The sequence below is a fragment of the Phyllostomus discolor genome, chromosome 5 (assembly GCF_004126475.2).
Source record: "Phyllostomus discolor isolate MPI-MPIP mPhyDis1 chromosome 5, mPhyDis1.pri.v3, whole genome shotgun sequence".
Taxonomy (NCBI): domain Eukaryota; kingdom Metazoa; phylum Chordata; class Mammalia; order Chiroptera; family Phyllostomidae; genus Phyllostomus; species Phyllostomus discolor.
In genome coordinates, this window is record NC_040907.2 from 148812130 (window position 1) to 148826089 (window position 13960).

General features: G+C 48.1%; 1 protein-coding gene across 42 annotated transcripts in view; it reads right to left on the bottom strand.

Moving 5' to 3' along the window:
• SORBS1 (sorbin and SH3 domain containing 1) overlaps nucleotides 1-13960 on the bottom strand; it is a 223791-nt gene that overhangs the window by 76442 nt on the left and 133389 nt on the right. For all 42 annotated transcript variants that reach the window (XM_036027020.1, XM_036027021.1, XM_036027024.1 and 39 more), the window contains 4 exons: nucleotides 11758-11902; nucleotides 7730-7759; nucleotides 2663-2835; nucleotides 450-513 (listed from right to left, as the gene is read on the bottom strand). In XM_036027020.1, the coding sequence (XP_035882913.1) occupies nucleotides 450-513; nucleotides 2663-2835; nucleotides 7730-7759; nucleotides 11758-11902 (412 nt within the window). The remainder of the gene's footprint in view (nucleotides 1-449; nucleotides 514-2662; nucleotides 2836-7729; nucleotides 7760-11757; nucleotides 11903-13960) is intronic.

Sequence of the window (13960 nt, forward strand, 5' to 3'; positions counted from 1 at the left end):
TGTCACATGAGTCCTGGGGGACCGAACCCAGGTGAGAAGTTTTTAACTCCCAGTTCAGGACTTTCTCACCTTGCCCTGCCTACAAGGCAGTCATGGGCTGACACAGGGAAGTGCACCTAAAGCTGGAAGCAGGTGGGAGTTGGGCTGCTTGCATCCCAGGCAGGCAGATGCCAGAGCGCAGGGAGGGGCCTGGGCTCAGCCTGTTGCATCCCACAACATCTGGGAGGGAGGACTTCTGAGCCGACCTCAAATCCCACATCTAAGGCAGGTGCACAAGTGCCCCCTCCTTCCTCAGCTCTGAAGGTGTCTGGCTGGGCTCAGGCAGGCTGGTGCTTAATGAGGTCAAGTGCAGAGGCAGGCTCCTGGCACCCGAGAGAAGTGGGTTTAGGTCCTCACCACAACAGTCAACATACGAGCACAGCAGAGCTTCTACAAAAGCAAACCAGTACCTCTGTTTAGTTTGTGGATCTGTTTAAACATGGTCTTGTACCAGTCTTTCGATCTCTCGGTGTTCTGGAGAAAAACAAAGGCAAAGAGTAAAATGAAATGGAAATCTTCGTATGTTTTAGAACCTCTACGATTACAAAATCAAAACGGAAAGTGACGACATCTCAAGTATAAACTCATGTAATTCTATACATCTTTGTGATTCCACATTTAAATCTTTTTACAAAAATGCAAAACTGCCCTGGCTGGTGCAGCTCAGTGGACTGAGCACCGGCCTGTGAACCAAAAGGTCGCCAGTTCAATTCCTGGTCAGGGTGCATGCCTGGGTTGTGGGCCAGGTTCCTAGCTGGGGGCATTCAAGAAGCAACTGATTAAATCTCTTGTACACAGTTGTTTCTCTCCCTTTCTTTCTCCCTCCCTTCCCCTTTCTCTAAAAGTAAATAAATATGGGGGGGTAATGGGGGGGGAGAGGGGAGGGTTGGGTGGGTGGGCTGGAATGGGAGCAAGTGGGAGAAAACTGTACTTGAACAATGATTAAAATAAAATTAAAAAAAAAGTAAATAAATAAAATCTAAAAAAAAGCTGGCTCTGTAACTAATAAAAAAAATAAGAAATTCAAAACTTTTGAGAAATATAAGCCAAGGGATTCAGACGCAAATCTGCAGAGTAACATTTGGCCAAAAGGCCATAGATTTTGAAAACAGTGAAGAGCCACTTAAAACTGTCCATTTTTACATAAATTTTTAAAAATTTCATTTTTAGAGAGAATCTCTTTCCATATACAGATGACTAAACTGAAGTACCCCCCTTGAAGCACGTGTGAGACAAAGAACACGGGCTTATCAGGTTGCCCTCCACTGTGTCTAAGCCTCCTCGAGCCGGGCCAGACTTAGAATGCACACCTTCCAATGTAACCCAGTGGAGCGCCAATGCCAGAGAGCTGTCATTTAATAACTGGGCTTTTTTTTTTAAGATAAAAATAAAACAAGGAAGGGGATAGGTGGTTAGATCGGGTATTGTCACTCCCACTTTACAGAGGAGGAAAAATGCGTCGCAGCTGCCCGAAGTCCAAGAGCTGCTGAGAAGACGAGTGGAAGGGTGTGGGTTTGGACAGGCTGCTCCATCGCCCACAAATTACGCAGTCCTAGGCAAGTGTTGTAGGCTCTCTCAGTCCCTGCTTCCTCATCTGTAAAATGGGAATGACATTCGTATCCACCATGTAGAGTGAATGATGTTTAAATGAGATAATGCACTTGGCAAATGGTAGCTGTGATAACTATGAGTAATAATTCTCATTCTCATTATTGTTATTATTTTACAGTTATTATTCCATAGGACCAGACAATGGTTCTTTTGAGATGTAGTCCACTGCTCTTTCTATTGGCCCTCTCCAAAGGGACCCAGAAACCTGTCTATTAGCTCAATGGACATCACAGAGAAACACATTTCGACCAGTGTTCTGGTGGGCACCTGGACAGGAACGAGATTCACCCTAATCTAGTGTCAAAAGCTGGGCTTGCCTAGAGTCCCTAAGGGCCCGCAGGAGACTGGCATACCTGTACAGGGGGGAGGGCCGGGCAGGGCCACCCGAGACCCACTCTGCTCTGGAGGCCTCAGCAGGCTGAATCCATTCTGTGGTTGCCTTCGCATTTCCTTCTCACTTTGGGTGATGGGCTAGATCCCATCCAGGGGAACTTCTCCCGGAACCCGTGAACAGGGACCCAGAGCCTCACTCTCCCCGGGGTCCTCTAACCCTAGACTGACAATTTCCAAGCCTGCTCCATGGAACAGTAAATAATGTGTCCATGAAGGGGGCAGACTGGGAAACTGCCCACAACATCCTCCCCTTGAACTCTCACGTGCCCAAAGCCTCTCAGAAGTTCTGCTGCAGAACAAACTGCCTTTGTTCCACCCAGCTTTCCTTCACGTTCATTCCACCATGAAATCCTTTTCCGCACAAGACTTAGTAACACCTCACCCATGCTTTGGGGAAAGCTGCTGCACACTGAGCCCAGGACCAAGGCGGGCTTGGGAGACTGGAGCACAGCACTTTGAGTCTCTGAGGCCCTTAGTGGGCTTGGAGGGTGGACAGAGGTGAGGACCCTCCTTAAGATGCTTTTGCAACCCACAGGGGTGTCCACAGGCACTCAGGGGTGTGTGCCTGTCACTGGCTTAAGAGGAAGCCTAAGAAGGACTCCTTGGTCAGGATTCATACCCGGAGTGGGATGCCCACTTCGTCCATGGACACATCGCTTAGGTCCTGAGCGCTCTTAACCACCCGTCTGCTGTCATCCTTGGCCTTTTTCTCAGTAGTCCTGCCAGCGGAGGTGGGTTTTTCCTGGGCCGGTGCCGAGTCCCGTTCTCCCACTCTCCTTTCAGATGCAGGATCTGGAAGTGAAAAACAATCATTAGCTGAAGCTCTTCTGGTGGCTCCAAAGCCAAAAAAACAAAAAAAAAATCCCAGTTGGGGGGAAGTGTGTTTGCTAATTCTCAATTGGAATGAGTTTCACGTAGAGCAAGGGTCAGCAAACTGGGCCCAGCCACCTGTTTTTATAAATAAACTTTTATTGGAATACAGTCACACCCCTTCACTTACATGTTATTTATGGCTGCTTTCAAGCCAAGGTGGCAAAGTTGAGTGACTGAGACAGAAACCGTATGGCCTGTGAAGCCTGAAATATTTACCATCTGGCCATTTAAAAAACAAATCTGCAGAGGGATACACTCAGTACTCCAGACACCCCAGTGGTTCCAGCTGTCAGGGAACAGGTAAAACCTTAAAGAGATGGCCAACAGTTCTTGAAAGTCCTTGTTTCATCTTGGGGCAGCCACCTAACTTTTCTGTGCCTCTCCTTTCTCTTCCAAAATGAGGATAACACTTCCGCTGGCCAGCTCACAGGGATGCTCTGAGAGGACCTACCAAGATAACTTATGCCAAAGTGCTCAGAAAGCTGTAAATAGCTAAGTGAACATTAGAATATTTTAAATTTGATTCATGGTTGGAACTTATAGAGCTGATAACATACCCCATGCAGTCCACAGATTATAAAATTGCTTAATTTAACCTGTTATTCCAAGCCATGTCATTTATTTCTGGTAAAGCGTTACTGAGCACCTGCCAGGTGCTATGCATTCCCATGCAAAGAAAAGGGACCTGGGTTGGGGAAGGCAGGGAGAGATGGCCTCTTCCATTTAGACATGGTAACTGAGGTGACAGCGAGATGTTCAAGTAGAAATGCCGTAGAAACCCCTAGAAGAAATGCGGGAGTGGAGCCCAGGTGAGAGGCCCCAGCAGAAGGGCAATTTTGGAGCCAACAGCACAAAAGCGATGGCTGAGGTCAAGGAGATGGAGGAGCTCGGTGGGGGAGGTAAACAGGACAGAGTCAAGGGCTGAAGTCATGCACTGAGGGACGTCGCAGTCACAGGTTGAAAAAACAAAGGCTCCCCCAACGAGGCAGGACTCGTTAGAGGGACAGGAGATGACCCGGAAGGGCGGAGTGAGGTGTCTTTAAAACCAGAGAAGACTGAATCCAAGCAGTGCATGGTTAAATATGTCAAAAGAACAAAAAACAGCCCAAAACAGAAATGAAGCTAGAGAAGAGTCACGGATCGCTCTGAAGGAGAAATTTCAGGAGAGCAGTGGGGGCAGATGCCAGGTCGCAGGGAAAGAAATGTATAAGCAGTAAGTGGGTTAGTAAGCAGGGAGATGGGCATGGAAGAAATAGGGCAACCGGAGAGGTCACAGGATTACAGGGGCAAAAAGGTCTAAGCCAGGGAAGACTACATCCTATCAGTGAGGCCCTGGGTGAGGCCAAGGGGATGGAGGTGTGCCCTGGCAATGACAACTGCTCACTCGGTAAGCACCTGCTCATGGACTGAGGAGGGGGTCCTCATTTTTGAGAGAGGAACGGGTGCAGAGTACTGGCTGGAGGACTAAATTTTGGCTAAAAGGAGGAACTCGAGGCTATGTACAAAGCTGTGCTGAAGTCAGAGATGTCCGTGTGTGGAAGAGGGGCTGGGGGAGTGGGGAAACACTGATGGGTGTGCCCTCAGGTTTCACAACTTCCAGTCTGCGCTGTGGGGCGACTCTGCCTGGATTTGAAACTGACCACTGAAATGAGGATTCATTCTGTGGCCACAGAATGATTTCTAAACATTCTGCAGGAGACTTGGCTCAGGGAGTCCTTTGGAAAGCCCGATCCTGGAAGGCATCACCATGAGTTCTACAGGACGTTGAGACCAGACTGGTTTCATGGGAGGAGTTCTCATGCTCCCAGGAAAGTCTAACAGGAGGCCCAGGATTTAGCAGGAAGCATGGGGCATGCAGAGGGATCTCAAGTTAGCAGAGCCCACCCTTAAAATGGCTCTGCTGGGCATTCTCCTCCCACTGGAAAGGCCTTCCTTAGTGTGGTCACGACTTCAAGCTGTCTCACCTGGTACTGGGAGGCGCTCACACTCCTCTTCTTCAAGGCCATTTCTTTAGAAGAAGAGGAAAATCACAGCTATGCCATTCTCAGGGTTTGGGGGTCCAGAGAATTTTTTAAAAATATTTTTATGGCAGGTGGCTCTAACAACAATTACTTAAAACCTGGGCTAACAGTCCATGGATTTATTCCAAAGCTGCCAGAGTCTGTTTGATCTACAAAAATTAGCCCTGAATGATATTACTTTAGAAGCTTGTGATCATGTGATTTATGATTGAGTGGATTTCAATATGTGGACAGCTGCACAGCAGACCCTGAAGAAAAACGGTTTCTTTATACAGTGAAAACCCAAAGTGACACTTCACTGTGCCACACAGGTGACAGGGCCACCCTTCTGACATACGTGTAACAATGAGGGCTTGCTGCTATTTCTCACCAGGCAAATACAGGTCCCTCACATGACATCTTGGAGCACTTCCATCTAATCTTACACTGTGTTCAAAAGCAAGGCCCTGGAAGGAGCCACTAAGTAAATAATAGTGTGACAACCTGAGACAGGGCCTCCGTGCTCGTGGGGGCTGGGAAAGCTCACCTTGTCTTCACCCCAAGCTTTGTGATTGAGGGTTACAGCAGTGCTGACACCTCCCTCGGGGAGGGCGGCATGGCCCGTGAGACTCTCGCTGAGCATGAAGCCCCAGAGACTCGGCACAAATCGGTTAACGGGCGGGAGGCTGGTGGCTCTTCCAAGTCCCGTCAGCACATGTGTGATGGGCAGAGCCTCCCTCACTCCCGGGCACAGGCTGCAGTGCCAGCCCAGCCAGCCCTCTCTCCTTCAGGAGCTTTCTGAACAAAATGGTGCTTCTTTTTAAACAAAAACAAACACTCAGTGAGCTATTTATGTGCCACTCTATCAAACACCACGCGTGGATCTGTCCCAAAACTCGAAGAGGACAGAGCACGAGGCTTCTTTCAGAGCCTGGGGAGTGGCCTGAGCCTGGAGGCAAGGTAGAGAGGCCAGCCTTTGTCACAGCACTTCCAGGGTGCAAGCGTAGCTCAGAGCTTCCTGTCGCACACCATCCTCACTTGCAACGCTTCTTTGAGGCAGGAGCAAGGACTGTCATCCTCACTTCCCACATGAGAAACCTGGCTCAGAGGGTAACGGGGGCAAACAGCTATAAGAGGGATGAGCCAGGACCAAACTCTGGGTTTAATTTTGTGTGTGGGTATCTTTTAAAAACTCTATTCCACTGCTCCTTTCAAACACCCAAAGGCAGGGAGGAGCCCAGAGGAGCTACCTCTTTTCCTGAGCCACCCTGCTCTTAGCAACCTGGGCTGGGGCCATAGATGAAGTGGACTGGAGCGTGGCCCCTTGGGGAGGGGGCAGCGAAGGACACCTTGTGCTCAGCCACAGCCTGTCCTGGCTCCACAGCCAAGTCCCGATAAAGCTGAGAGGGTGTGAGAACCCCATGTCCTCCCCACCTGGCTTTCCATGAATCACAAGGACAGCAGAGGGATGCAGTGACACAAAAATCATGGGGCAACTGCTCAGAAAATGGCAGCCTTTGTTACCCACCAAACCAGGGGCTCTGAACCCCAGAGTTCAAGGGTCTCTGCACACCCACCGTGAGCGTGTGTTTCCACATGTGTGGCTTTTTCTAGGGAATGAATCTACTGGCTGTCTTCACTAGATTTCCCAAATGGTCTGTGACCAACACAAGGTCACAAACCCTCCCAGCACCAGCTGCCTGAGGGCAGCACACTTCCCTGACAAGGCTCCAGAGCCTGGCTCCGTGCTCAACACAAAGTAGACATTCAGTAATATGACGCGTGAATCAGTGGAGGCACCTACAGAAAACAGGGACTCCCGCCCAGCAAGCACTTTGTGAATGCCATCGCTCAGTGCTGAGCTGTTTATAAGCGGAACGTCTGACAGATAAGAAACTGATCTGTAGTTGAGATCAGGAGTAACCTGCCTACAGCTGCACATCAGTATGTGGTAGAACCAGGATTCAAAGTTAAATAGCTACAGAAAGCCAGGACAAAATGGCTAAACATTCCCACTCCTGGGTCTCCTCAGTTGCAGCCTACATGGGCAACTCCTCCCAGTCCTGCACACGTTATCAGGGAGTGAGCCTGGGTATCCGACTGTATTTGTAGTCACTCCCCGCCACGGCTGCCTACTGATGACGCTTGCTACTCAAGTGTGGTCAGTATAGAGGGCAGCATGAGCATCGCCTGACAGCTGGTTAGAAATGCACATTCTTCCCTACACCCATTCAATCCAAATCTCTGCATGTGCAGCCTAAGCTTTGACCAGCTGCCCAGGAAATTCTGATGCCAGCTCAAGTTCAAGGAGCCGAGCTCACACGCACTCTTCCAGGCACTGCTGGTCCCGAGGCTCTCACCTGGGTCCATCACCCCCAAGTCACCTGGTGGCATCTGGGCTTGCCACTCAAAATGAAGAGAACTTTCCCATGTTTCCCACCCCCCAACCCATCATGTCCTAGAAGAGGGACAGAAGCAACAGAAAGGTGACTTCCTCAGCAAGGCCTGCCATGAGCACACTCCATCTAAAATGTAATTCCTTGTTCTTTTTAATCAGGATATCTTGTTTTTACCCAGCAAGGCATGTATCACGGTTCACAGGAGACGTTTACTAGTTGGGTCCACCTGTCTGGTCTGCCCCCACCAGCCTGCAAGCTGCCATGCCAGCTGTCACCATCCTTGCTGTCCAGCAACAGAGTCCCCAGCACCTCAGAAGAGCTCATAAGGCAGCGCTGAGCAGACATCAGGTGGTGAGCAGAAGCCAGTTTCAACAGGGACAGATATTAACATGTAAAGAAATATTTCTCACCTACCTGAAAGGCTACTGAGTCGTTTCTGCTGTTCTGTGATAAAAAAAAATACACAGTGTGAGATTTACAAACACACAGTAGACTGAGAAGTCCCACCCTAACGCATTAGGACCGCAGGATCTGTGCCCTCGCTGTCCTCGGGCTTAGATGTGAAAATACCACGTGTCCAGTGAATACAGACAGGTTAACGTGTCTCCTGTCATCTCATCCCCCTGCTCCTAGATCTGCACAGGATTCAGGGGACTGTCACTGGCTTCTGGTTGCTTACATCTTGTCTGAAGATAATCTGATCCCTGAAGGAGACCCTCCCAACTCCACTGGTTTCAAGGGAGCAGGAGTTTATACAACCCCAGTCTTGGTACCTTTTGAGGGAAAGTAATTATAACCATAACCACATCAGCTACCGTTTCCTGAGAGCTTGTGAAGTGCCAAACACTATTCTAAAAGCTTTCACACAGGATAATGCATTTAATCTTTGCCACAGCCCTAGCAGGTAGGTCAGGATGGTGGAGACACTCTCAGTTAGGGACGCAAACTACATAAGATGACACTGAAAACCAGAGCTGGGTCTAAAACCTGGAATCCACTTATCTTCTACTCCAGGGTTCTGTCCAGCTCTAATCACCAGGCCCCCATTCCTTAACGGTGAGGCCTACGGGTATTTCACCCTCTGAGGTACTTGTGAGGCAGGGAGGCCAAACTCTCCTTTGGAGAGTTCTGTGTGTACGTGCTATGGCATGAGCACAAAAATGACCTCTACCTTCCATAGCCGCTAAATATAAAGCAGCCACATAGATAAAAATAGAATGCTTGCCAGCCCATGGGTGCTATCATCATTCCCCTTGGCTGTGTCCCACCCTCCCTCCAGAATCAGTGTGGGCAAGAAGGAAACGGAGCAGCAGGGGAGCTCCCGACTGGTGGAGGCAGCCCTGTTCACCTCTGACCCGTGGACAAGGCTCACTGGCACTGGCTGGTCAACAAGAGCCCAGCAGGGCTCGAGGGTCAGCTCTGCCAGCCACATGCCAGATGACATGACCAATCATGGAACCTCAGTTTCCTCAGTCTCCCCCTCAGTTCCCTCATCTGTTGATTCAAAGTGCCCACTGGATCCACGCATCCCGAACTCTGGTCTCCAAGCCAAGAGGGGCAAGGTCTTCCCCAGCAGGCAAAAGCAAATTTATTCAATGTAAAACATGATGTGGTTCCTACTTCTGAGCTGTGGCATGGCCTTTCTTTCTTGGAATGTCATGTGATGTTATAATACCAATTGTTTTTCAGGGGTGTTATTTAGCAGAGTGAGAAATTAGCAGCCCTGGTGTGGTCCCCAGACTGTTTCATGTGACAAGAATCTGGGAACCACTGAGCTCTTGCTCTCCAGTGCGGCCCATGGACCAGCAGCACCAACACACCCTGCGAGTTGCTGAAAAATGCAGAATCTCATCCCTGCCTCCGATTGCCTGAGCCTGAATCTGCAAGTTAAGAAGATCCCCAAGACTCCAGGCACAATAAAGACCAAGAAGCTTTGCCCTGGCCGGGTAGCTCAGTTGGTCAGAGCATCATCCCGACCCACCGAGGCTGTGGTTCGATCTCTGGTCAGGGTACATAAGAATCAACAAATGAATGCATACATAAGTGAAACAAATCAATGTCTCTCTCTCTCTCTCTCAAATCAGTCAATCCATCAATCCATACGTAAGCTGAGCCAGGGGACTCATGCATCTCTTTCAGTCCCGAGAGTTTTCTGATTCGAGTCCTCCTACCAGACTTTCATAAGCAATCTGCGCTCAGACATGTGCAATGTGGACACTCAGGAGTGGAGCAAGGGCTGCTTTGTGCATGGCCCTCAGAGCCAGGCCAGACACACGGCACCTCTCCATTTGTTTGCAGTGCAGGGAGCTGGCTGCCAGAGATGGGGTTATGATCACACTGTGTGCCCTGGGTCAGTCTGGGCAGGAAAAAAGGGAACCTTTCTTCAGGATGACTAAACTAGAATTCCAGAAGAGAAGTCGTTATCATTCCCTCAGGAGACTTTGCGACAGTTAAGAAATTGTTTTTACGGGAATTATCTGTGAGGCAAAGCAGAGCTGCCCGGCTGGGTCAATTCCAAAGCAAAGCCAGAAACACTTGACCTAAACCCCACTGACAATCAGGAAGCCGGGGCTGGGCTAGCAAGGCGCTTCCATTCTCCTTGACTCTTCCTGCCCCACCTCCTCGGGGGAACATATGGTTTGCTCTTTATGGGAAGCTACTTCTAATTCCAAAAAAACGAATGTACGTGTATCCTTTTTTGAAGGATGTGTGATTCAGGCTGCACAATTCTAATTTTTAAACTCAAGGGCAGGGCTTGGACAAAAGAGAAAGGTAACAGCCAAAGGCATTTGGGCAGATAAGAAGAACCCGTCTGTTCAGGGAAGAAAGAGAAAGGAGCCGTAGGTGCTCCTGGGCCCAGAGAAGTCTCACTAGGTGTCATCAGAGGGACTTGGCACGACCAGCTGACATTATACTCGGCATTTCCCAAAAAACCAAGTTGCCTTGGGAATGAATCCCATTTTTAGAGAAACTGCTTTTCCTTCTGGGAACTAACTTGCTTCTGTTTGACTGGGTTTTTTAGAAAGATGAGTCATAAAGAAGTTCATAGAGAACCAAAGTTCCACTTTGTCCTGCATCACGGGCACTTTCTGGGCAGAGAAAGCTGTTGCTGAGAGCAGAATGGGCTCTTACATAATTTGATGTGGGGGTTGGGATATTTTTTTATTTTTGAAGAGCACAGATTCATGGGTGAAAATTAATATGGGAATTGCACACAGTGAAAAAAATAAAATTACTAAAATAACTAAGATTTGAGTGGGAAGATTTTAAGTGAGAGAAATGTTCCATTCATCTGTTTTTTTAAGTTGGAAGCAGGAAACAGAAAACTCCATTTAATATGGAGAACAATTAAAAATAGACTTCAGCCCTGTCCTCATCCAAGTTAATGCAGAGAGAGAGGCGGAAGGGAGGGAAACTATGAGGTAGGCAAGCAGGCAGTCAAGAAAATGAAGATTTGGTACCGAGCTTTGCACTCTGCACAAAATAATTAAACCTCCACTGTTCTTAGAAATTCAGATGAGGAAGCCCTTTCTACACGCAGAAACTCAGAAAGTTTGGAAACTTTACATCTGACATCGCAAAGGCCTTTGGGGAAGGGAAAGTTTATTATTTTACTGAATTCCAAAAACAAAAAATTTGGCTTTAGGATCATCTTCTGGAATTTTAAAGCAGAAGGGTCGACATAGGCAGTTATTACCTAAAAGCACTTCTGTTTCACCTAAGATGCCCCCGCAAAGAAGGGGAAGAAGCAGCCAGAGGAACTGCAGAGAACAAGCATGCAGTGCCGCCGCCGAGCCATCGGGGGCGCCGAGCGAGGGGGCAAACAGCCACTGCCGTCCCCAGAGGGTGTGCCGAAAGGCGGCGGCTCGGCGGGGCAGCTGCTGCTGGCAAGAATGGAGCGGGTGAGTCACTAAGAAAAAGTCCAACAGCCTCTGAGAGGTACGAAAAATTGTTTTACGTTTTAGAAAATATTCCATCCACTATGTTTTCTTTTTATAATTTTGGCCCTCAAACTTTTGCTTTCTAGAAAAACTCATGACATCAAAGAACCAACTGATTCAGGACACCACTGAAAAGAGATATTACTGGACCTAGGTTTTCCAAACACAGCTCTGGTTAGGATTCTCACGGTGAGGAATTAAGGGGCACTGATTTCTTCTCTCTGCCTTTTCTTTCTTTTTGGTGCTAACCTCCGAAGACACCATGAACATCCAAGGTGTGGGACACGCACTGTACCAGCTTACTCTTTCCGATACCTGACATCACCCCAAGTCAGGGGTCTGTCTGCTATGATCTGCTTTGTGGGTTGTGGACTAAAGTGGGGCAGATGGCCTCAGGGAAGAATAAGATTCATGAAAATTTCTGCAGAAAGGCAGAATTACGGACCCAGGTGTCACGGAATGGGGAGCCAAAGGGGGAGGCGTGCAGCAAAGCTCCCTCACCTCGGTTGTGCTGCAAGAGCACGATCGTGGGATTGACAATTGTCGTGGAGGGGTAGGCAGAGGACGGCTTGCTGACTGGTGCGAAGGTGTGGGAGTCGGTGCCGGCCCGGGATGGAGAAACTTCATCTAGCAGGGGGCTGGGATCCTGAAAAGAAAGCAAAGGTTGTAACTTTCAGTACATGAAACCTAGAGTTAACGCTTTTTAAAAAGAAATTCAAAGCTTTATAAGGACCTTAATTATAAAAAGAAATGTAATTAATGAGACATCATTAATTCCAGTTAGAAGCTTAATCTGGAATGCTTATTCTCTGTGTTGGTATTAGTAAGGGGAGAGAGGGGAGGTAAAGTTATCGAAAGTCTCAGCAACATCATTCATTTTTTTCACCTGGTAACAATTGTGGATCAATCCAGTTACTGAAAAAGCAAATTCAAATCAAAGTAGAAAAAAACATGCAAGACTCATGCAATTCCAAATGCGATCCCAGGATGAGAGCTGGTTTAATTGGGAAAAATCAGGAAAGTTTAGTATGCGTGTTTAAAGAAACACTAGACAGTGGGAGGACAGGAAACCATAGACACAGGAATAGAAAGCGTTAAGTGTGGGTACTCTGGGAAAGCTTTTCTTACCCACATGCTGAACAACCTTCCTAGCACTTGCTCCTGAGACTCAGATAGTATCCTGTCCTACTGGGATGTGTTTTTCACTCCAATATCGAGTGACAAAGATCTCTGAAGTAAAGACTTGTGAAAATCCTGACTTTTAAAAACCTAAGTGCATCTGCCAGAAATACCAATAAAATTATTACTACATACTCACATTATAATCTGCATGATTATCTGCAATAATGCCAGTCTTTTTAAAGATAGGAAGACCTCAAAATGCAGTAAGGATACGTAGACAGTTTCCTATCGTGCCTACAAATTTTGCAACACTTCTATTTTACAATTTATAGACCCTAACACCAGTATACAATTCTTGAAGGGACGGAAGAATGAGACTGCGTTACTCTCCAGATAAAAGCATGGCACACAAGCGATTCACGTGCCCCATCAGAGATCATCGCTCTCTAAGTACTTGCAGTACAAGAGCCATGCCTCCTTCCCCCTCCCCCACCCTGGCACAGTGCCCTGCAGACAGCAGGTGGTCAGTAAATGCCACATGAATGGCAGGAGCCGCCTACCAGCAAAGGTGTTTCTGAACAACTTCTGTCCAAAAGAACAACAGTTCAAGAGAACACATGCCCACCAAGAGGGTACATGAGTGTCAGGACCCAGGACAGGTCCCGACACACAGTAGGGCCGCCTTCCTAAAAAACCGTGGCTGGGTCAGTCCAGCTCTTCTGAGAGTGCCCTGATGTGCAGTTGTTATGTATGAGTGGCAGCTCAGTTTAGTGAATAAAACTCTTCCCCAAGACCCCAATATGGCACAACTCGAGCTTGTACAAAAGAGTTTCATCTCAATTTTTCATTTGTAAAGTGGGAAAACAATTACACTGTCCTAATTTATTTCCAAAGTGATGTAATACAGATAAAGGTCCTTTCAGTGAAAACTCTGCCACAATGCAGCCAAGAAACACAAAAACTCGGGCACGTGGCTTGTTACAGTGTCGATACCGCCTGTGATGCCTGGGGGGGGGGGGGTTATGTGAGCATGAAGCATTTTATAAACTTTACTCTGGGGCACAAGTCATTTCTGGGACGTTACAAAAATGGTTATTGACTAAAAAACCTGCACAAATTGACATGAATTTTCTGCTTCCCTCTTACTGTCAGGTAGCTGCAGACAGAGCAGATGTCAGCTTGGGGTTTGGCCACCACGCCCAGGGCGTCTACTCTTCTCGACAATTCTCGTGCAGTTGGGGAACCCAAGCAGCTTCCTTATTCACCTCTTACTTTGTGACCTGGGGCCAAACTACAAGTTATCAGGCCAGCTGAAGCCTCCCGGGAAGTCCATACCAGGTTGATCAGTCAGTCGGGCTTGAGGAACTGAGGACACGGTCCCAACTAACCTGTCCTGGTACACCTGAAACAGACTCAACACGAGCACCAAGATCCACACAGATGATAAAGTACAGGGTGCAGACCGGAACTGCTCACAATGTACACAGCACGCTAAAAACAAGACTCGCTTGACATGCTGCTCTAGAGAAACACCCCGTGCCCAAGGGAAGAATACCTGTATTCTTCAAAACAAGGGCAGCTT